This window comes from Falco cherrug, chromosome 13, assembly GCF_023634085.1.
Source record: "Falco cherrug isolate bFalChe1 chromosome 13, bFalChe1.pri, whole genome shotgun sequence".
Taxonomy (NCBI): Eukaryota; Metazoa; Chordata; class Aves; order Falconiformes; family Falconidae; genus Falco; species Falco cherrug.
Genome location: NC_073709.1, coordinates 11,312,192 through 11,336,473, shown reverse-complemented (window position 1 = coordinate 11,336,473; position 24,282 = coordinate 11,312,192). Strand labels below are relative to the sequence as shown.

At 40.3% G+C, this 24,282-nt stretch overlaps 1 protein-coding gene and 1 long non-coding RNA gene across 8 annotated transcripts in view; one reads left to right on the top strand and one right to left on the bottom strand.

Moving 5' to 3' along the window:
* Positions 1-21,369, bottom strand: part of SPAST (spastin) — a 39,537-nt gene extending 18,168 nt beyond the window's left edge. The window contains exons 1-7 of one of the 7 annotated variants that reach the window (XM_055725952.1): positions 20,763-21,369; positions 16,691-16,777; positions 15,287-15,370; positions 9,636-9,731; positions 2,762-2,949; positions 1,633-1,766; positions 1,217-1,310 (exon numbers count right to left, since the gene is read on the bottom strand). In XM_055725952.1, coding sequence (XP_055581927.1) covers positions 1,217-1,310; positions 1,633-1,766; positions 2,762-2,949; positions 9,636-9,731; positions 15,287-15,370; positions 16,691-16,777; positions 20,763-21,165 — 1,086 coding nt within the window. In that variant the 5' untranslated portion in view covers positions 21,166-21,369. The remainder of the gene's footprint in view (positions 1-1,216; positions 1,311-1,632; positions 1,767-2,761; positions 2,950-9,635; positions 9,732-15,286; positions 15,371-16,690; positions 16,778-20,762) is intronic. The other 6 variants (XM_055725953.1, XM_055725958.1, XM_055725955.1 and 3 more) reach the window with 6 other exon arrangements.
* On the top strand, positions 21,279-21,835 carry LOC129737277 (uncharacterized). The gene is made up of 2 exons (XR_008734976.1): positions 21,279-21,360; positions 21,395-21,835. It is a non-coding gene; the product is annotated as an uncharacterized LOC129737277 (long non-coding RNA).
* The last annotated feature ends 2,447 nt before the right edge of the window (positions 21,836-24,282 follow it).

The window sequence follows — 24,282 nt, the reverse complement described above, 5'->3', positions numbered from 1 at the left end:
CTGTTATTAGAAAAGAGCCATAACTACTCCAAGCCTCACATCTCAGAAGTCCTTCCCACCCAGCTCATTGTATTAATGTTACTGAACAACAAACCTGACATACTAAAGCACTGTAGTAACAGAGACAGTACAGTGTCATTTTCTTCCTGCATAAGAGTACCAGAGCATCCATATTTGATGCCAAAGCTTTGTTTTCCTCAGGCCTAGTATTCCTGTGATGTTATAGCAGGTTTAGGGTTTCTTCCCTGCAATGCTTCAAAACCAGAAACTGCATTAAAGGAAAGAGAAAGACCACACAGCAACTCTAGTCACCCAACAATGGGACAAGAGACCCACAAGCAAATAAACAAACAGCAATTTTGCTTAACAATCAGCACTGCAGTAAATCACTGCATGCAATTCCTGCAAGAGTCCAGCAACTTGCAGCAAGTCCAGCTTTAGAAAATGACCAGTTTAATTTTTTTCCAAAATGGCTCAGAAAATTCCAGCAGTATATAGACCAGATCTGAATCTAGGCAGTTACAGTACTTGAGGCACCACCTATGATAAATAAAATAAAAGACTAAATGACCAGTTTCCACTCAGCCAAGTAACGAGGAAATCTGCCCTCAAATGTTACACAACTCAGAGTACTTGCTTGTTCACTACACTTCTTTGCATCCTGTCCTGCCGTGAATAGACTATTCAGAAAGTCTAACCAACATCCACACAGACAACATGATCACAATGCCAATTTAATATTCTTCAAATCAGATCATGTCATAACTTAATTCACCTAAACAAGTCTCCTTTGTTTCACTCTTCCAGTTCTGGGCTTTATCCTTTATGTGTCTACATAGGGCTGGACACACAGCTACAGCTATCTGGAACAGCCAGCCTCACAAATTTTCAGGCTGTTTTTGGTTTGATTTTTTAGGGGTTTGTAGTTTCCTGGTTTGGTTTTGGCTGTTTGTGGGGTTTTTTAGAGCTCTTGCCTCAGTCACTTTCTTCAACACTGACTAACTAATAACTAATTACTAGAAGACTAGTAATTTAATGGCAGTATTTTGATACACAACTTCTCCATTCTCCTTTTCCTAGATGGCTATCACCACACAGCTATCAATAGCAATCAATAACCAGTAAAGACAGGATTCAAGAATCGCCATTTCATGTGTGAAGCACGATACTTTTCTTTGCTTCTGTCACCGACTGATAACAACACCGGCTTGCTTACCTCAGGTCTAAGAGAAGGAAGGATAACAATTTCTTGCAGAGCTTGTTTAGCCAGTTCCTGCCCTGCAATATCGTCAAATTTGACAGCTGGCCCACTAACAAAGAAATGGAATACTAATTAGTCTAACAATGAGATACTCTTTCAGCTGCAGCTGACTAATTTAATGCATTTGACTATTTCTACAGAATCCTTCTGAGGAAATGTACAACTTCTATTGCTAAGCATTTAAGAAGATAAACATTTTTTATTTGAATTTTCATCTTTCTGCCACAGTAACAGAGAAAAACCACCCAAAATAATCCCCAGAACTCCCACAACAAACTAGAAGTACTAAATTCATTCCAAGTAGACCAAGACCATGCTGACCGGAAAAACTGGGTTTCTGCATTGAAAAGCCTACTTTTCTTCAGACTTACCTATCAACAATTTCATTCAGGATAAGATTAGCAAGATTACTGTCCACATTTCTAAATATCTTCAAGTCTTTCTTTTTTCGAGGAGCAGTGGTAGGAGTAGAAGGCTTATTTGTTTTGCTGTTTTTAGGAGCAGCCTGGAGACAGGGGAGGAAAAAGCCAAACAAAAAAAAACCACCAACATAATACCTTTAAAACATACTGTTAACAAAATTACTTCAGTACTTCATTTGCTCCAGTAAAACCTAGTATGTTAGCAAATACCAGATATTCTGACGCTGTATTTTGCTATACATCATACTATCATATTCAACCACGGACAGAACATCTTAAGACTCCAGTGGTGTGGGGCTGTTTTTTTGTTGTTGCTTTAAAGCTTTAAAAACAGTATTTTCTAGCATACTCTAAAAATAGAGCATCACAAACTTTCAGATCCTCAATACCTATAAGCAAGAATTTCTACTGCTGTCCTATTTCATTAACAGGCCACTAAAAGCCCTCATATTATAGCAGCAACAACATTTAGTCACATTTATGTTCTGCCCATTCTGCTCTTCTTTTTACTTTACTGCAGGAGCAGCAGTGGGTAGATCAGGACGGAAAGGAAAGAGATCAGTCATAAGAAATTCAGCATTCTTCTGTCTTATTAGTACAAGACTAGTAAGTGTCTTTCAGTCACAATCCAACCGTAACTTGCTTTTCGATGTGGTTGTAATACAATCCATGCATGCGTGCTTTGGAATAGAACGCACTTGCCTGGAGAAATATCTATAGTTCTGGAGTAGGAGGGTTCTTCTCTCCATCTTTTACATACTAGGAGTAACGTTTATTTTTCTCCTAGATAAGCTTCCCTCAGTTTCCCATGCAGTGTTCAAAACAACTATTATCCAATACTGTGATTACACTTTAAATCCACTTGCCCATGCAGCCACCCAATACCTAAATTCCACTCTGCAGCCTAGCTCATGAGGCTTAGCCAAAAATGTAGGGGTTTAGAGTTGTGGGTTTTTAAAAAAAAACACCACAACTTCCTGCTACTACAGTACTGCAATAAAGGCAGTAAATCCAAAGTTTGGTTTGGACTTTACATTGGCTTTCCACATGTATACTGGTATATTTATCTTTACCATACCTTGTGAGTCGAAGCTGCAGGATTAGATGCTGGTCTAGACACAGAAGAAGATGATATTCCACTGTAGCTAGGAGTTCTATGGTGACCTGAAAGGCCTGTGGATCCACTTTTTGCAACAGTTTTTGAACGGGGAAGGGAATTACTCGTGTGTGTTAAGGGATCCTTCTTTTTTGGAACAGCTCCACTTTCTATAAAGAAAACCAATGTCATGAGAACATTTTCAGCAGTCATACTTCTACTGTCAATTCAACTTGAGGATAGCATTGGTGACACATAATACAGTATTATAGCAGAATAATACAAGTTTTTAAAGAGGTTTAGTACTTTTAAGGGGATATTAACTGGAGCTTTCTCCTGAAGTTAGGTTTTGAATTTTTAGGAACTCAAAAAAACACCACTAGTTAGCCACTTAGAAAAGCTGGAAATGGCTCAGTCTTGTATGTAACAAGGGAAGAACACCATCTATCCCTGAAGCCAGAAGATTTTCCTTCCCAAGAACTCCTAAAAATAATCATTCTAATGATCCCCAAATTTCAAGCCATTAGATTCAGAGCATTCATTCCTGAAGTGATGTTAGCAGGCTAGTTATTTTGGATGCCAGCTAACACTACCTAGTACCTTCCACACAGAAACTTCACCAAGGCACTTTAATTTGGGAAAATTAAAATAGTTATTACACCTGCAAGCAACTGTCAGGAGCTTTTTCTTACAACTTTGCTTCACTTCAGAAACCTCAAGGTGGGTGAGTAAATTCTGAACAGACAGCTCTGAAGCAATTTTAAGCATAGGAACATAAGCTAAGTCTTAAAATATTACATTATACCACTGAATTCAAACACCACCAGACATTCTGTTCACGCTTACTCTTAATTCACCTCCATGATGGAGCAGAAAGGTCTCTAATTAGGTGACACGTAAAACTTAACATATTGGCCACAAGTGATTAAACTACAAAAGGCCATCATTGTACTAAGTGAAACAGCACTTTATTTCTACGTTCTCTGTTATGGGATACACCATAAAATAAGGTTCCTGGGCACAGAAATAGACACATGTAAAGCATCAGAACAGATACTAGGACGTAAGAAGGCACTACAGCAAGCAGGCAGGTTGCTTAGGCTCATTAAGGATTAGAGTACAGCATATCTTTTTTTTTTTTTCCTTTAGTAGTGGGAATAGAGTACTGGAAGTTGTCTAGTGCAGTACTGTCATCTGCAATGGAAACTGTAAATATTGCCTCATTTTATATCCTTTCAAAAGGATTAAGGAACATTTTGATTAGATAGAGATAAATATGGCATCAGAGGTAGGAAGCTCAAGATGGATTTCACCTACAAGTTCCTTCACTAGGATTTTAAAAATCTGCAACTCAATTTGACTTGTCAGTCTGAAGCAAAGGAAGTTAATGACTCCATGAAGAATTTTTAATTCAGTTCAGTGAAAAATACTGTAAATAGAAAGCATCATAATTTTAAATGTTGTGCTAAAAAGTTCAAATAAGAATACTTCAGTGAAACAGTATCATGTAAGGATCAATTAATTACTACCATGTTCTCAGCCTCTTTAAACATAAAGGTCTTGCATACTACCAGTAGTCAATCTTTACACAGCCTGCAGTTACCCATGTATTGAACTACTTGGCTAACAAGCCTCTAAAGCCTTTCTTCAGTCACAGATCTACCCCTTTTATGAGTTACAGAAACTCTGCAGGGGTCATCATAAACAATGCAGATGCATCAATATGGAAAAAACAGGGGACTTGAACACTGTTAACTACATTTACCTGTAAGCCATGACTTGTAAAAAAACCAAAACAAACCCAAACCCGCTACTGATTAAATCACACGCAGATTCAGAGCTGGTTAAATTTACTTGGTCATTCCTGTATAGGAATTTCCAGGTCAAAACCTCTTCAAAATTAGGCATACTTAGCAACTTTCAAGTTCAAAAAGCTGTATATGAACCTATTAAAAAACCTAGCTACTCAGCACTTTGACTGGTCCAATTCAATCAAAAGGGGACACTCTGTTTTGTTTGGGTTTTTTTCCCCTCCAGCCTTATTTGCACAGCTGGCCTCAAGTCAACATGGGAAGGCTTCATGTAAGTTGCTGAAGTAAAAGCTGAAGTAGTTTTTCGCCATCTCCTTCACCCTAACACGTTGCTCAGTTACCACACTTTTCCAGAACTGCCCCCATCCCTTCAGAACAATATAGACACATTGCAATTTTGAATATCATAAAACTGCACAGGTAAGGAGTATTTCAGGAAGCTGGAAACACAAGGTGAGGAAGGGAGAAGAGAAAGGTTTAAATATAAATAACAATTTCCTCTAGCTGTACCTCCAGGAATCAAGACCACTAAGTTTACTTATGTTCTGTGGTCAGTCCCGATGGGTAGCACAGAAAGAAGCGTAGATAAACTACTCTTGAACACAGTTGTTCAGTGTCAACTCCAGAGGGAAAACTTCCATTTTATGTACAAATTTTCATCGAAACAGCAAATAAAAATGTGATCAAACTTTTCAGAATTACAGTTTATCTAAAGTTTACCTATTTCTAAAGTGTGAAGTGTTTAAGTGCACATGTATGTCACTTCTCAGACTGATACCCCCTACTATTCATTACGCAAGATGCATATTTTGCTGTAACTAATGCAAAACTCCCAAAACACATTTCTTAACCATTTGTATTTGTCAGCTGGTGAAAGACTGAAAACATGTTGCAAGTGGCCTTAAAAGCTCTATAATACCTCCAGCAGCCTGTCGCCAAATGTTTCACTGTTCTGCACAAAACAGTAAGGAAGTGCCTAAAACGAGTTCTAATCACAAAAGAGACCATATATTTTTTCAATTGTATATGAAACACTGAACAATTCAATTGTCTACTTCCTATATACTTACAGGATAGTAATAGTGGCTTGATCTTTTTGATTTTACTCTCTAATTCTTGACTGGACAGAATAGTCCATAAAGAATAATTTACTTTAAAGCTCCAAGCTAATGTCACTGGTTCATACAGACATAACAGCTATCCAGTCCTGAAAGCATCCCTGCAATTTTAATCTGCCATCCAAATATATACACAACACAAACAAATTACAAACAAGCAAGTAGCAAAACTTTGTCTGAGGTTTTCTACTGGCTAAATTGTGATAAGGTGCAGACATAGGTGCCCAATTTCAGGCTCCTTAACAGAGAGAAATGTTAAAATGCATTTATTATATTTAACTGTTTTTAAAGATAAAATGAAGTGAGGATAGGTTTGAGCAACTTTAAGAGAAGCCTGACTATACCAAACACCTGGAGAAACAGAAAAAATCTGGGAAACATGCAGCTGTAGCTGATATAGTTAATACAGGTAACAACATGCTTTTTATGTCTAAAAAGCAAATAAATTATATTTTCTTTTGTGCATCTAAATCAGATAAAGACATCTTAGTAAACAAGTTCCTACCATTTCATCACTTCTTAAGCATAAAAAAATGTTTTCATGAAGATTAGTAGCAGTATTTCCAGTATTCCAGTGTCAGGGATACAGTTGCTCTCCTTTCTGAGCTGACAGACCCACGTCAGTCCAAGTTCTACTGTTGCCAAATTACGGTGTTAAGAGTACTGCTACTTGTTCTACTTGGGAAGCTTTTTAAAACACTTCAATATTAAGAGTAGATCTTTTGCAACTTGAAAAACATTGCCAATATATGCCTACTATTAAAGACATGCCAGCAAACCCTTCCACATGAAAACTGAGATAAAATGCTCGCTACTTGCACAGTGCTAGTGTTGTGGTAGGAAAGAGAAATATTTTTGCTGATTGTGTATCATGCTGGTATTTACACGTTAAATGTAAAATGGTACACTAGAATTACTCTAATACTATCAGTACTGCACGCCCAGTAAACAAGTTCATACAACTCACAAACACTGCCTTTGGCAAGACTGGCATAACCTCCTTCCTAAGGTAGTTTAAAAACAAAAAACAACCACCCAGGATGCAAAAGAGAACATGCATGTCTGAAGAAAAAAAACCCAACCAACCCCCACCCCAAAAAATCCAGCTAAATTGTTTTACATCTAATTTAAGACTGCTATGAGGACAAGAGTGATGGCTATTAAACAATAAATATGTATTTCAAAATAAATTTGGGGGTCAAGGCTACTTGTTGTTATTCTTGCAGCCTTCTGCCACTGAAGGGCAGGTGATACTGCTGGAATGAGTTCTTATAAAAACCTCATTATAAGTCCATCAGATAAATTTTCAAGAAAAATATCATTAGTTATTCAGGTAAGTTAACAAACTATGAATGAGAAAGACAAGGACAGGTAGTCATTTGTACAAGAATCAAGTAAATGGGTCTGAAAGGCGGACACAAACAGTATCTTGAGAGAAGGAACACACACTTTGGAAATATAAAACATGCAGTATAGCTGTGAGAATAGAGTATCAGACAGAATTAAGAAGCAACAACATCTGTAAAGACTTTGGTCTTTAATGAAAGTAAAGCAGTTTTTGACCAAAGAACAGGCAAAAGAGCCCCTTCTTGATGTTAGAATGATGAATGACCATGTTTCACACTTCACAAAATCCTAGACTTTTAAAAAGCCCAGCCCGATTAAGCAACAGTGCAGGTAATACTTTACACAGATTAAAAAAACAACAAAAAACAGGCAGCTTATGCCAGAGCCCTGTGGCTCAGTTCCTCTACTTTCTCAGTAACAGCAGTCCCCTCATTCCCAGTAGCCTGCAAGCTCATTTTCTACAGCTTTATAAGAATTTGTCATCCACTTTGTGTTTTCAAATGATTGCAGCTGTCCACGTGAAAATGCTACCTTTATTACAACATGTATAAAGGAAGAACAGCAAGATCATCAGCAGATTGCAGCAAAACTGATACAGTACTTTTAAGAAAAAAAAGTGTAGCACCAACACACTCTTACAAATGAGGCTCCCTCCCCCCACACGCCGAAAAAGAGACAGAGCAAGCATGGGAGCATAGGCACCAGCCAATTAAGACACTCAGACACCTGTTAATAGGCTGACTTCCCTGGTACTATCAGGGACCTCACAGCTGCAAGAAGTTCAGTACTTTGGGTAAGCCTCTGACTTTCAAAAGTAAACTTTAGATTCATAACTTGTGGCAATGTAAATACAAATGGGAATGGAACAAGCCTCTTGAATTTTTGTTCAAAGTAACCAGTAGAAGCCCGGTACCTAACTCTTTATGACCTGCTCTTTATCTTTAGTTCTTCTGTCTCTCCTCAGATCCCACTGAGCCTGGTAAATGGAAGTTTCTCCGTTAGCCTATAGTCTTTTTCAGAAAGTGGGAAGACTCTCAGAAAAAAGCATCCCCAGAAGACCACAGTCCTTTACAGTTGTTTCACTGACCTTTACTGCACAGTTTTGCAGGAGTGGTTCAGTGGTTATCTAAAAAACCACCAGGAGTATGACTCCAATTACATAAACTAACTAACACCACTTTCCCCAAGTCTACCACTAATGACCACCTCCTGCTACAGGAGCTTCTTGTAAGTAAGAACACCTGCCACAGGACTGGCACAATGTTTCCTCATCTCCAGTGGATGCCAATGGATATTCTATGCTTTGTTACTAACAAATGTAATTAAACTATCAGTTTTAAGAGTGGAAGTTCAGTCTAGCCTTCTCCTGCAGCATCCAGTTCTGAGATACGTTGAGAAAAAGGTACAAAGCTGTTCATATTGAAAATCAGACGGAGCATGTTATCAACTTTCATGTGTACATGTATGTATTTGCTCATTCAATCTCTAGCCAACCAGGTAAAAATACAGGAGTCAAACTGGATCATTTAAGGTAAAGAGTTCTCAAGGTCAATCTACATAGGAATGTATACTGAAGAGCCATTTTAGCTACATCTTTTTGACAAAATAAGAATACCACACATATATTAATGTAAAGGTGCCTAACATGATGACACAGTTCCATCACTTTTAACTTCCCATACACTAGAAAGAAAAAAACCAAACAGCAAGATGACTTCAGAAACAGAAATGGAGCTTAAAGAAAACAAGCAAGGAAAGTATGTGGTTTGCACCGTTTCAAGTTTAGTTGGGAAACTGAACACCACTCTTGACTCAGCAGACAAGCTTTATGAATTCCATTGCTTGTTAGCTCTCTATTTTATTTAACCTCATTATAGTTTACCGTATGAATTACAGTTAGATCACAGTTGTGACAATAGCTTACTGCTGGCTTAAAACATTCCCCGAAGACAACGCACAAACCTCACAGTAACTTTATTTCTTGTGTATGGACAAACAAGTTTACTTCTGCTATTTTAGTATCCCTGGTGCAGTCTTCTGGGAAAGGATAAAAATAACTTTCTTTGACAAAAAGCAAGAGCTGTTGTTCCCCCTCCCCACCCTGCCCCACCTTGTTTTAATTGTGTATCACTGCCTCAGAGTAAAAAACCCTGAAATTTAAAGCAGCTTAATGCAAATGCACATTCACTCTCACAACCACCATAAAGGAAGAACTACTTATGTAGGCACAATATACAACCTACGCAGCCCACATTGACTTTAGCCCTTTCTAAAACAGGTTTAATTTAAATCCTTTAAGAATATAACATAATACATTTTATAAAATGTTGTCTTAGTAAATAGTTTTGGATTCTAGGACAGTCATTGTAAGAGAGAACTGAATGCTACAAAACAAAACAGTGTTGTCAAAGCCATAGAAAGGATGGAATATATTTTATATAAAGCCTTTAAAAACAGAAACATAAAAACATCTTTTTTAAAAATTCGTGGGGCCAGAACGTAGCATTGCATATTTTTCCCTGTTATACACCAGAAACTGAGAGACATCCCCTCAATAGGCGCTGGTAAAACCAAACCCACCTGACTGGAGATGTCCATTGCGGCATGCCAGGTTAGTACTGTCATTATAGACCTCCATTTGCGGCTTGGAAATTTGCAAAACTGCCTGCAGCTTCTCTACATAGTAGACAGAGGGGGAGGGAGGAAAAAGGACAAAATAAACAAACAAAACCCAAAAATGAACCAAGAAAATTTATGTATGTTGAACACACAAATGTCAAGTTTGGCTTTGTTATACTTGATACAGGGTTAAAGATAAAAGGAGTATTTCTAAACTATCCTACATGTTTAGCAAATTTCTAAGAAAATTCTGTCATTATAAGCATGACTGAAAACAGCTTTAAAACTAGCCATTTATGGCTGAGTTAATCACAACAATCCTTCCAGTCTGGTGATTGTAGTTACTTCCCAAAAGCAATGGTAAGGATTAATTCAACTTCATTAACTAAATATTCATGTTGATAACCCATTTCTGAAAGTCCTCCCCAAGGCATTACTGTTGACCAACTGGCAAGGAGTCATTTCTTTCCTGCACATTAGATGTTTCACTTAAGTAGGAACAGCCAGTCAACATTTTAGAGAAACCTCAACTGCTCAAGCAAAACACCATATACAGATTATGATGATGCCTTTCAAAATCTCTACTTAAAAATATAAGTGCCTTGAAATTAATAAAATTGTCATGCAAGCTGTATTCTTTAAGAGGATTAACTTCAGAAACATCTGAATATAAGATTTATAAAGTTAAAGATTAAGGAAAAAGAAATTAACTTTAAGTAGTCCTGATAAATTAGCCAAAACATAAGGCAGAGATGTGCAAGGCTGCAAATGGCACAAAACAAGAATTAAGTCTCAGGACTATTTGTTCTCTGCAGCTCACCTACTACTCCTGCTTTTCCCACTGCAATTAAAAACCTCTACGTCTTTTGGGACGCTTTACAGCCTCTCCCATCTTTATTTCACACACCCACACACCTTTTTTTGTAAAAAGGAAAACATGTTCTGTAAGGATGAAAGGCATACACTGTCACACCCGCCCTGCTCCTCTCCCTCTGCTCTCACCCCAAGAGATAACAATACCAAGAAGCTGCAGGAAAAGAGATTGCCAAGTAGAGGAGCGATGTCCTCTGGCAGCATGAAAACACACATGCAAAAAAAGCTGAACTCTACTGAAAATGTGCACACCCAAGAGCATAAATATTTGCCTTGACTGGAGGAAGAATTGCCATTCAGAGCGTGCAGACTGTACAACCAATACGCATACACACTACCTTGCTTCTGGTTCTTTGACTGTTACAGACCTTTTCTAGTCTTTCTGCTTCACTCCTTCTGCCTGCTCCTGATCACTCACCATTTAGCTTCCCTGAAAGGTATCTTTAGACCCAGTAGCTTAAGCGATGGTTCAATAACTTTCCAACTGAACAAGACCTGGTTTAGAGTGAAAATCTAGTAGCTACAGGCAAATATGAAAAGCTCAAGTTCAAGATTAGGATGCGCACCTAGGGTTTACTTTGTTTTAAACTGAAAGCACTGAAGAGCCAGGTACGGTAAAACAAATGTTAGTGACACAACAGCCTACAACCACCCACAAGCTTTGTAACTTGCAAGAAGTTACCCTAAGAAACCTCCCTCTGAAGAAGTCTAAGAAAAGTCCTTTCAGTACGACTGATCACACACAGAGCGTACTCTTTCAGTGGGCGCAGCACTACTGAAGGAGACAGCGGAATCGTCTAGTCCTTGCCCAGCGCATGCAGTCTGAATGGAAAGTACATAGAGAAGCTTAGGAAACAAAACAAGTATTAATAGACTTGACAAGATATTAAATACTCAAGTTTTGGAGAACATTTCTGAACTTGACAAAAAACCCCAACCCTTCTAGTGAGTAACCATAACTAAATCAATTGACTTGGGCAGCAATTCAGGAGATGTTACTTGCTTCAACACTGGAGTTTGAGACTGGGGTTTTACCACAGTTATCAATGGCTTAGCTAGTTCCACATATTCAGGAACTCCAAAACTGCAACTAAAAAGATGCAATCCAGCTGTTGGCCTGTTTCAATTCACACACCATCTTCCCATCACATTAACATGTAATTTTAATATTGCACATAAAATTACATAAAGCAAATATACCACTTGAGAGACAGTGTAGCTGTAGAACCCACTGGAATAATGAAAATAAATTGAGCTATTAAATATTGTTCCAGGGAATTAACAGGACACTATCACCTTTATTTTAATGCTTTCTCTCTATTTCTCCAGGGACACTGGGAAAAAAAATTTCAAAGTGTTTACAGAATCCCATTCATTATTTGTCCTTGATGATACTTAGTTGACATAAACCTACCAAATAAACGCCATTGCAGCCATTTTCTTATTTAGGCAACTCTAGACCTTGAGTTCAATGTGACTGATTTCTAATTAAAAAAAAAAGTTACCCCATAACATGAGCCTGAAGCAAAACCACCACCACACCTCCAAGAAAGTGGAAGAATCTCAAAAGATGTCCACTGAAGTCTGTATCTATACTCAGGCAGAATTATTGCTGAAGAGGATACTGATGAAAGGTATTTGAAACATGTGCCATGTGCATCCTTCAACCAAAGCAACGAGGGCACTTGTGCTGATCTTAGGAATCTGTCCCCCTACAGAAAGGTTCTCTGAAATGGGGGAACACAGATTGGTACAACATGTGTATAGTGTTAGAATTGAATAGTGTTGCACTTCACTGTAAACAGCAAACTGCTGAGGTATTGTAGAAAACAAATATCCTCCTGTGATTCCAAATACATCAAATATAATGATTCTGACATGGGTGATCCAGGAGAGATCAGGTCTGTGAAGACCATCAGAGCAAGATTTATCCACTCATCTTAAATAACTGCACAGCTAACACACCCTAGACCACAAAAAACAGGGGCCACCACCAATTCAAATGGCAGAACTTGGAAGCATAACTCAGTATTGTCACTGGACTGACAAGTGACAGAATCACCTTGAGGTGCTCTGAAACATACCTGGAGTAACTTCAGCTTTCAGGCTGTGTCACAGTATGTCTTTAAACAGAGTAGGGCACAGTAATTTAGACTCAGGATGAAAACAGGGCTCAAAATATTAAAGCCATCATCCACAGTAAGCACCTACATCCTCTTGATCGAACAATAAAAGGCACCAGTGGTGTGATGACACATGGTAATAATACACGCATGCAATCAGACACCACACCCCCATCAGTGGCATCACGCGACTGAATTTACATTGATGATCCAACACACTCCAAAAAAAAAAATAAAAGCACTGAGCACTATTAAGGGACAGTTATAATCCATATGACTTAATTTTCACTTTCCATGTATTACCAATGTAACTTGCTTGAGAGAATGGCATTTCAGTTAGGCAGTTTGCAATCATGTCTCTTACTAGGAAGCAGGATGAAATATTTTATATTATTGTCTACTTTAAGTCTGTCTTATTCTGCCAGCTGATGCAATAAAGGACTTGCCTATTCTCCCTCAAAAAATGGAGAAATTCCACAGGGCTACAGGAAAACACTTACTCTTTGATCTTAAGAGTTGGATTCATAGGAAAAAAATCACTTTATTGAACCTTAAAAGCTTCAAGAGTTCAACTACAAAAGCATCCCTACGCCACTTAAAAAACTTACAAGTATCTGTTACTCTAGGTAACAAGGTAAAAGCTACCTTTAGAATTGCACATGCAATTCAACTCTAGATTACCTTAAATTTCCACAAAATCCATGTAAAAGGAAACAAAGTATTTAACACAGATGCTGCCAATATCTGAAAGTTAGTTAGACGGTATAACAAATATTACTCAAATAGATCCATAATGATCAGGCTTGCAGGGATTTAAATCCATTGGAGTCACCTCTCCAAACAACATCTTTTTCCTTCCTAAAGGGCAGATGACTTCACTTGCTCCTTTCTACCCATATTTTGCTTTCAGTCCATTGTTTGAGGCAGATCCTTAGCACAAACTGAACAAGAACCTATGTAAAACAACATACTAAACTTCTGATAATTTCAAAGTAAAAATAAAACCATATTTGACATCAACTTACACAAACGCTATTCTGTTTACCTTTCAGTGTGCACTCTGAACGAAGCATGCAAATAGCATGTGACTGCACATTCTGCTAGTAGAGATGAACGTACCAGCTTGACTTCAAGTCAGGTTTCCTGTGATGTCTACCCTTTTTATCTTTACAATCAGAGCACAGAAAGCAAGCAACTTATCAATGTTGCAAGGGTTGCTATACTAACACAAGCAAGTACGAAGCACTACCCACAAAACACAGGCATTGCTATTTCAAGGTTCAAAAACCAGCAATTTTTTTAAAGAAACCCTAGTTACTTGCAGTTAGGATGTCAGCAACAAGCCATACCTTACCAAAGACTGTCAGCAGGTATTCACTTTCACACTTTTGTTCCTCAGTTTACATAACCTCTACAAGCCAGCCTTTAACCCTAATGAGTAGAAGATACCTTTTCTGCTACACTAAGGTTCCACCAACACTCATAATAAAGTACAGAAGCAGAAAGCCTCTTGCACCCCACGTTCCCTTCACTTTTTTTCTTTTTCCTCCTCCCAAAAGAACAAAGGACACTCAAAGGGACGGGGATGGGGTGGGGTGGGGGGGAAAGGGTTCACTTTCTTGTGGTTGTCACAACTTCTCCATCAATCACCAGTTAGGACCACAGAATCATGAAGCATAGGAGAAGAAAAGAACATGAGTTTTCCTGTCTGCTCTATACACTTCTAGGAGAGGCAGTTAGTAGAATCAAAACAAGACCATGCAAGATGCAGAAATTCAAGTTAAACTCAAGTACCTTTGTTAGTTCTCCCTTAAAAAGCAATTTAAACAAAACAAAATCTTTAATTTTATTGCCTGAACTGAAAGAGTTTCCAAAATTCTCAGTTTAGAGGATGCCCTACACAAAGCTGTGGGTTTGCTGCTTGATGGGTGCAATCTCCGTTTATCACGCACAGCAAGATGCCACTTCCAATCCTGCCTGTTCTATTCTGTCCGTTAAGAGCTTATCTATGACACTTAGTTTTGATAAAGCTAAAACTATAAAACACTATGCTTCTGAGAAGAAGTCATCTTACCTGCTAGTCTTAAAATAGAACATTACTAGATAAAAACTACAAGAACGAGGATTTGACCTTACGGTCTACATAATGCTAAAAAATTATTATTACAGCACATACCACTAATCAAGAAAATTGTTATATAAGTGACAGCAGAATTAACAGAACATGAAGCAGTTACAGTTACAGAAGGCACACTTAGCACTCATGATCAGCAACAGTAAGTTTTACTGCTGTTCTAGCACAGAAATTCTAAACTAATTCCAACAAAAGTTAGTCAGGACTTCCTCTGTTTATGAGTCAAGCGTGCTATAACATAGAAGATTCTCAGTCACTTTTAATCCTACTTCTAAGGTATAGGGAAGTGAGATTCCAATTTCAAAATCCATCAGCAGCATTGAAAACTGTTACTGCTTACTCTCAGCTAAAACCCAAACTTAAGAGACGCTGCACAGATAACAACTCCTTCACTTTAATAAAGTAGTATTTTAGAAGAATGCGTTACATAACGTTGTGCAAATAATGACAAACTTTCCAAAGTCATGAATTGTAACTGGTACCTAAAAGCTGCAAGCGATCCTTGGCCATTGCCAAATTTGTCCTCATTTTAGATTGCAGACGTCGAGCCCGTTCACACTGATCACCTTACAAAGAAAAATCGATGTTAAAACACAATTTGGCAAATTTTTAAGTGCTAAAATACCGACACCCAGCCTTCCCTCCTCTTCCTCCCACCCCTTATCTACCCCTTGCACTAAGGAACTTCATTGCAAAACTAATGAAAAATCCTAAAAGCCTTCCATTTAAGCAAGAATGTAGTTAGTTGACACGATCTGCTTTACAATATTGCTCACAGAGTGGCGGCAACCCAAGCATTGCTTTGCATATTCTCTAACACTTCATGCTGACCTAAGAGATGTTCTTTGTCACTGCATTTTTTTTAAACAGAAGTCAAATAAAGAAAGATTTTTAAAAAGCTTGAAAAGTGACTGAGAGGCAAGTACAATTTGAAGTAATTCACTTTGGCAAAATTAACATCTTTAAATTCAGTTGACTGTGTCCCTTTACATTTCAAAACACACAGAATTATAGACATTAATATCACAATTTCCTAAAAAAAAAATAAAAATAAAATATGTCTGTTCAAGTCAAGCTTTTTTTTTTTTAACTGCAATTTAGACAGGTTGTATCAAATGCCACTGGCACTGCTGCATAAGTAACACATCACCACATACTGTTCACAAACATTTCTAAACATAGTTGAGGAACAAAACTGCAGTCTGCAAAAGCAGTTACAAGTTTGGGGGTTTTGGGAAGTTTATTTTATTTTATATTAAAAATATATTTATATAATATATACAAAATAATTGTTTTATTATTTTGAGGGCAGAAATTCTTAACAAGTCCTTCGTTACACCTATTTCTCTATGGTACATACCTGCTTCTACACTACAGCTTAAAAACATTTCCATATACACAGATGGCTTTCTTCCTTTGTTAAAAACATTCAGCTATTTTGGCATAAGCTATTCAGAAACACAATGCTAGACCATTCCAAATTGGGGTGTTTCTTTTTTAGTTACACTGAAGGGAATATAAAACTCTGCATAAGTGAGAACACAAACTGCCAACTTTGGCAAATCAAATCAGAACTCAATATTTTGGCATTCCCGTTCAATAAGAAATCAAGTGTTTTTGCTTGAGAATTTACATGAACTGCTTATGATTTTGGATTGTCTGAAAATATTTGAAGCAAGATTTGCATGTGTTACAGACCAAAACATTATGGTAGAACAGAGAAATGGACGGTGTTCACCTACAGCTAAAACAGGAATCAGAAACACTTATGAATTAATTCATACAGCAGACCGCTCCTAGCACCTACCATACTTAAAAATATTGATTCCTCACTTTGAAGAAGCCATAAACGAAAATCTTTTCCACAAAACTCAAAACTGGCTTACCTTGACCAATTACTAAGACATCTATTCCTTTTTCCAGTTCTTCAATTCCTTTCTTATACCATTCAACAGCTTGTTCCTTTTGTCCTGCTTAAAAAGGAAGTGAACCCATTATTTTCTGTTATGAATTAAAGCTTAGGAATGGTTCCATATAATGCTAGGTAAAACAAGTAAGAGGAAGGAAGAGATATTTGAACCAAATCCTACAATTTAAAGAAACACTTAAAGGGACACTGTCAACTTTCCATCTACTTAGTTTCAAATAAGCTTTTCTATTAAAAACAGGTACTACACCAGCCTCAAATCACTTTTGCCTGTATTAGGAATATTTCTCCATCTGCCTTAGAGAGAGTGGTCCCCTAAAAAAAAAACAAAAAAACCCCAAAAAAAACCAAAACCAAAAAACAACCCCACCCCACCCCCCCAAAAAAACCAAACACCAAAATATAGGTTAAAAAGCTAGCCTACATATATTCATTCACAACAGAAAAGGTGAAATTATCAGAAATTAACAGGTTTTATTTCTGGAACATCAAATTGAGAGGTGTCTCTCATATCTTCATATGACAGCCAAAGCTAAAGTAACACCAAAGAAACTCAAGAAGCAATGCAATGAGTCTAAGATACTACATGAGTGAGACGAGACACTTTTCGTCTGGTTACCTTTTGCACAGAGCAGCTCATTTGTCATGGGGGCATTTCTTTGCTCATCTTATCATAAAACTTTCGTATTGCAGGTGTGTCTCAACTTTCACGTGATGTACAATATATGCAGAATTAGAGTACACCTCTGTACCAACAATGTCCTAAATAGATATTACAGCAAATAAAACTGTGAATATGCCTATGCCTAACCTATATTATCTGACACTGTGACAGCAAATAACCCATCAAAGAGATAGGAGTATCTACTTCATATTGCTCCCCTTCCATAAATACTTTGCATTAAAAAAATACTTGCCTGCATATGGAAACATACTTTTGCAAGGTAGTGCTCTAGGTATGCCTTTCCACACAGGAATACAGCACATCAGGTATTACAATTTAAACGTGATTAGCATTAACACACTGCTAGTGCTAGAAAACACACCTCCGAATGAAACCTTTAGATACCATTATGCTACTTACAGAAGAGGTAACGTTTCACAAAACTATTCCTAAGTGCCAGTTAGCAGCGACTGTGTCACTTCAGCACTCCAATCTTTCGGTAACTTCAGTCCCAAACCTATTTTTTAACAAATTTTAGTGCCAGTAAAAATATTTCACTACATTTCTAGAATCCTCTTAAGGGCTTTCTCTTGCTCTGCTCCAGATGCAAAATCTTTTAATAACATTTAGCATGTTACCCTGTGCAGGTAATTCCATGCTTTGCTCTTTTTTGTGACAACATACCGCAGGAGTAGTGCCTTGCTGCAGTCATGTACATCACACACCTTGGGAATCATTTTACTACTACCCTTTCTCTGCCAGCCTCTGCCTGGCTGTTAAGGACAAAGCCAGATAAATTACAATGCTGAAGCTGAGTGACTTTGATTCTCTCTGTAGCCTTTTTTTCTTTAAGCTTCTCCCCATCACCTATAGAAACAGGTTCAACTGCAGTGTAAATCTAATGTTAATTATGGCTATTAGAAACCAAAACAGATTATTCCAGCTACCTCTGGTATTCTGAAAAGCAGTCAGAAACATGCCAAGGTCACCACTAAAATCTCACCTCCAACTTCTAACTCGAGAAGTTTTAAAAGCAATATACCACACCGAGCTGTTTGCAAAGGTAGTGCTCTGAATCCACACAAAATGGTTTACTAGTTCTCAGTGACTAAGGCATTAAAAATACAACAAATGTCACATTCCTTGCACGTGGCTGGAATGGGAATAATTTTCTTCTTAACAGCCACTATGGTGCAGTGTCTTGGATCTGCGACTAAACCAGTGTTGATAACACACCAATGTTTTGGCTGTTGCTGAATAGCACAATCTCAGTGTTTTTCTTTTTCCCCACTCTAGATCCCCAGTGAGTGGGATGGGGGTGCACACGAAGTTGAGAGGGCACTGGCAGGATGCCCAACCCAGACTGGCCAAAGGGGTATTCTGTATCTTCTAACATAATGCTCAGCAATAAAAACCTGGGTAGGGGAACAACTGGATGGGGGCTGTCTTCCAAGGCACCCATTGCTCAGGAACTGGCTGGGCATTGGGAAACAATGGCCTTTACATCACTTGTTTCCACACCTCCACACCCCCTCTCCTTCACTTCTTAATGTGTTTTTATGCTGAACCACAAGTTTTCTCATTTTTTCTCTTTTCTCTCCCCTGTCCCACTGAGGGGAGTAAACAAGCAGCTGTGTGGGTGCTTAGCTGCTGGCTGGGGTCAACCCACCAAATGTGCCTTCTCAGTTCCAGGAAAAGATTTCAAGCTTGATTTTGCAAATACCAAACCAAAAATATTAATTTCCCCAGTAATTCAGAAGCATAAAAGTTACCAGCAGTGCTATTAGAACTACTGAAGTGTGCACAGCTTCCAAAACAGCAAACACACCACATAATTAATAGGATATTGGGCAATCCAGAAATCCCAACCATTTTGCGCACTATGCTAATATACTGTTTTCTGTTGGAAGCTATTAAAAAAATACAGCTTGTTTACAGATCAGATAAATTCAAAGGTATGTATGTATTCCACCGAAAACAGATAAACTAACAAATCTACGTACTAAAGCAACGTCAGTCCTTTCTCAGTGAAATTAATATTGCAGTTGCAGGGTCGTAACAGCTTTGCAATTGTTTGTGTTAAAGAACTTCTTACTAAATGTATGGCCTGCTTAGTTAATTAATATATGACAACTCTAAAAGGATCTACAAAGCAAGACCACGATTAAAATCGGTATTTGAAGGTTTACCCTTCAAACCACCAACAGCTGTAAGCCACAGCAGTGAAACAGGCACCCGATAATTCAAGACTGCTGCTCTTCACAGAGGAATCATTGACGACGCTGAAGTCTGAAGCTACCTCACCTTCTTTCATGGTTGGCTCCTGTGACCCTCAGTGCTCTCACACTGCACACCTGCTGGAACTAAGCTCGCCGCGCACGGGGAGTTCTCCCCTCCCACAGCTCACCGCTGCCGCTCCCAAACTGTCAGTGCAAAGCAAGACACATCCCTGGCTTTTATGGTGCTCTCAGCGTGTGGCTTCTATGGAAGGCCTATTTCTACCCTTTCAACCACCTCCTCTAGGACAGCTGTTTCACTAAAGGTCAACTGAAAGGGTATAATAAGGTATTCTAATGTTTCCAGCGAATTTTAAAACCCAACAGAGCATGCCCCTAAGGACTACCTTTTGGGTACCGAGAGTTCTGCTGCTACATTTAGAATAAATGGCTAAATCAAATGCATTAGCAACTGTGGGGTTCTTCCATCCCCTTGGAAAAAAAATAAGAATTCCTCATTCCTGTGTTTTATTTAATCAAACCCTTGACGTCCTCCTTAAGGTCTTCTGGTCACACAGGGGTAGGGTTTTTTAAGAGTAAGCATGTCCAACAGCTTAAGAAACATAATTTTTAAAACCTGCCAAAACACGACGAAATATTTCTTTCCTTCGAAGCCAGCCGACTCCACAGGGGCAGTCTGGGGCCGAGTTTCCCGAGAGCCGCTCCAACACCGCCACCGTCCGCCAGGGCAGCACTCCCGGGGTGCGCCCTTGTTATTGTCCCCGGCGCTTTTGTTGTGCGGCTGGTCACGGTCGCCCTGCCCGACTGTTAATGGCCTCACCCCCGACCTCGCACCCAGCACCTGTCACAGCGAGCCCGACCGCCGCGCTGCGCGGGCACTCGGCAAGCCGCGCCGTTCAGCGCGGGCCCGGGCCTGCCGGGCGGCGGGGGGGAGGCCGGGGCGGTGGGGAGCGGGGCACCGGCACGGCACGCAGCTCCCCTCCGGCTCCTTCGCGACCCCCGGCTCCCACACAAGCGGGTTTCGGTTGGTTTTACCTCAGAGCGGCAGCGCCGGCACACGGCCAGAAGGCCCTGCCCGCCCGCCCGGCAGCGCCCGGCCCGGCTCCCCGCGGCCCGGGGCGCTCCCCTACCTCTCTCGTCCTCGTCGATGCGCAGCGCCATGGAGATGCACTCGAAGGCCCGCTTGTGACAGGCCCGCACCATCTCGGGGGCCCCGCCGGGCTCGGGCGCGTCGCTGGCCCCGGCCCTGCTGCCCTTGGCGGCCATGAGGGCGCCGCGGGAGAGGCGCTCGCAGAGCCAGGCGAAGAGCAGCCCGAGCTGGAAGGCCACGAAGCGAAGCAGGGCGAAGGCGGCGAAGAGCGGGTACGAGAAGTAATAGAGGTTCCGCTTGTGGGGGGACGCCGCCGCCGCCCCCGCCGGCGGCACGGGGGGGGCCGGCCCGGGCGGCGAGGAGGGTGAGGCCCCGGCGGCCGGAGGCGCAGAGCTGGAGCCGGCTGAGCCCTTCTTTTTCCCTCTGCCGCCCGGAGAATTCATTCACCGCCGTCGCCATAACCCGCTGCCAGCGACTGACAACAACCGGCCATGGCGGAGGCCGCGGCGACGCCCCTTTCGCTGGGCGCCGGGGGGCGGAGCGCGCAGGGCCCCGGCGACGCCGCTGCTGCCGGGCGCCGCGGCGACGGTCACAATAGGAGGCGGGGACGGCGCCGCCGGGCGCCTACAGCTCCCGGCGTGCCGGGCGGGGCGGGCGGGGCGGCGGCGGGAGCCGCGGCGCGGGGCGGCTCCCGGGCGGAACGCGCCCACGCCACCCGGCCTGCTTTCCGGCAGCAGCCTGCTCCGGCCCTAGCCGAGACCGTTAGGCGTCCGCACACCGAGCGGAAAGGCGATGCATAATCTCACAACATTAACTATCGCGACCGGCGTTGTGAGACACCCCGCAGGCGTAACGCTGCGGGTCCCCCGCCTGCGGTCAGCCCCGTGGGTCCCGGCCGCTCCCGCCGCCGCCCCGCCGTTCCGCAGCCGCCGTGACAGGCTGGCTCCGCACACGGAGGGGACTCACGTAACCCAGCACACGTGATGGGTACATCGTTCGGGGTAAAAAAAATCTGAACTAAATTTTTCTACCAACATTACAAATATGAATACCCGGTTGGCCCACCCACCGTTATCAATTGTTTGTTGATTAAAGCATTTATTTATATATTTACTTACTTGCATCTTCCCTAATGAGACAGATCCTCCAACTCCTTACTCCTTTGGTTATTTCAAAATCTTAAAACACTTTGATACATTTGGTCTAGCAAACAAGGGTGGGCACCCCGCACATCTCCGTTCCCACCACCTGCCCCTGGTTTTGCTGTGGCTACGTTCAAGGCTACAGCAAACTCGTTCCCCATGCTTCTCTTTTAGGTTGTTAAGTTTGTTGGGGTTTTGGTTGTCTTGCTTTGTCACACGCTCACTGCTCTACAAATAAAATTGAGAGCTGCTGATGTGACGTTATGGCAGATCATCCCTCTCCTCCACCCCAGGCCTGCATACAGTAGCCTAATAACACTATGAAATAATTCAGTGCACCAGCTAGCTTCCCTAGCTTTCAGCAAGAAATTGTGTGTTTAATTAAAAGGATATGCCAAACTGAAATCACTACTGTCCCCAATGTTATATTGTCTTTTCCTAAATAAGACTGCTGGGTTTTTTTTTTATTTGCTTATGCTTATGCAACTTTAGTACATGAGGTTTCCCCAGTAATGTGTATTTTTTTTCTTATGTGACCGAGGAGAGTGTGGGTTTTTTAACATCAGACCTGAGTATTACTTTTCTTACTGTATAAAATAGATTTTTATTAACATATAAAATAACATGTAAACATATGACCTAAAGTAACTATTCATGACCTAGAACCGTTATGAGACAGAGACAGTAAACCTATCATTGCCAAAACAAAATGCAGCAAGGTTCATTCTTCTTCTGCATCTTATAAGAAGGATGATGTACTTCTATTGTGAAAATATAATGAAATATTTTCCAGTGCACTCCTGACTGAAAAAAGGTTCAGAATCTATTTTTTTCCAAGATACCAAACTGTCCTTTAAAAAAAACAACCAACCAACAATACTCCACCCTCTTTGTTTCCTGATATAAAAATTTAATACATTTTGGAATATCAAATAAATTCCAGAAATGTCATGCAGTGTTAATACTACGTAGCATTCAAAAACATCAAGTTCAATGTGCCACATGACAGAAGATTACCAGTCTACAGTTTCTATTATCCATCTGCTGTCTGAAGTGTCATCCCATTCCTGAGCAAAATAGTAGAAAAACTAGTGAAGGAATAAGTTTATTAATAAATTAAGGGATAGATTGAATGACAACAGGAAGACATTGAATCTCAAACAGTCCTGACTCCTCAATCTATTCAGTTATTTTTACTTTTTTAAAAATTTAGAATGACACCTTTGTAAGTCATGGGACTATATCATGGCAATAAAATATAGACTGATGCACTAGTAAACAGTGCACCTTTTAGGGAAATAACTTGTTAAGCCAGAAGAAGACGTCAGTCAGAAACTGTGAGCCAGTTATAATGCTTTTAGTGAGAGCCTACAGAATCAGCTCGCTGCTTTGGCAACGAAGTATTTTAGTGAACTGTGAGTTCAGTCACCCTACTCCCCTATATTAAGCTGGCTCCAGCAGTCATTGGGACCTGTCTGTGAACTATTCTAATTAGCAGTCTAGCATAACATTAGTGTAGTTAAAAAAAAAAAAAAAAAGACTTAAAAAAACAAATCAGAGCAATAGATGGCTTTCTACTGACTGAGGGAGATGTCCTCGCTCAGCTAGGGTTCTGATGAACACCAGAGAAGGGTGGAGGAAGAAGTGAAACCTCCTGCTTTCTGGAAAGGGTAGCTGTTAGATCAGCTCATCCACCTAAGTTGGCTTTGCCCTGAAGACTGAGGACTCGTGAAATACAGGAGGAAGCACGTGGTATGCTTCTTAGCGAAAAGTTTTGGAACCGGAGCAAACACCACAATCATAGAAATTAGGTACAACTACCCTGACACCACAACTAACCATTACACAAAAGGCCAAGTTAGGAAACCCTTTTCTTACTCCCAACACGACATCATTGCAAAACCTGAATATAACTGACAGTGCATAAGTGGGGAATCAGGGGGCTAGGAGCAAAAGGATTCTTTTTTTTTTCCCTTGGGTAGCCATTGCTACCACAAATTCAGGTATTCTAGATGCAATTCTCTAAAATGTTATTGCTTAAACACGTTGAAAAATTAGGAGAGGACCTCAAAATGGAATTAACAGTTTACACCTCCTCATGTGAAGAATTTATTTGTATTCCTATTTTGTTTAATTAAAAAAAAAAAACCTGAGGATTTTGCTTTCTGTGTTTTCACCTAGCCTCCTCAACATCAGCTAAGTTTGCCAGCACTATGTAGAGGAATTGTAGAGGAATTATGTACAGGTTAATTAACATTGATAATACACAGCTGTGGGGTGGCTTCAGGGGTGGTGGGTTGGCTGACATGGATAATGTGCAGCTGTGGCTGGTTCCTGCTAAATAGTTAAATAGCTCTAAGGGGGAGGGAAGAGGAACACTAGAGGAAGAGAAACCCAGAAGAAGCAGAGTAGAAAGGG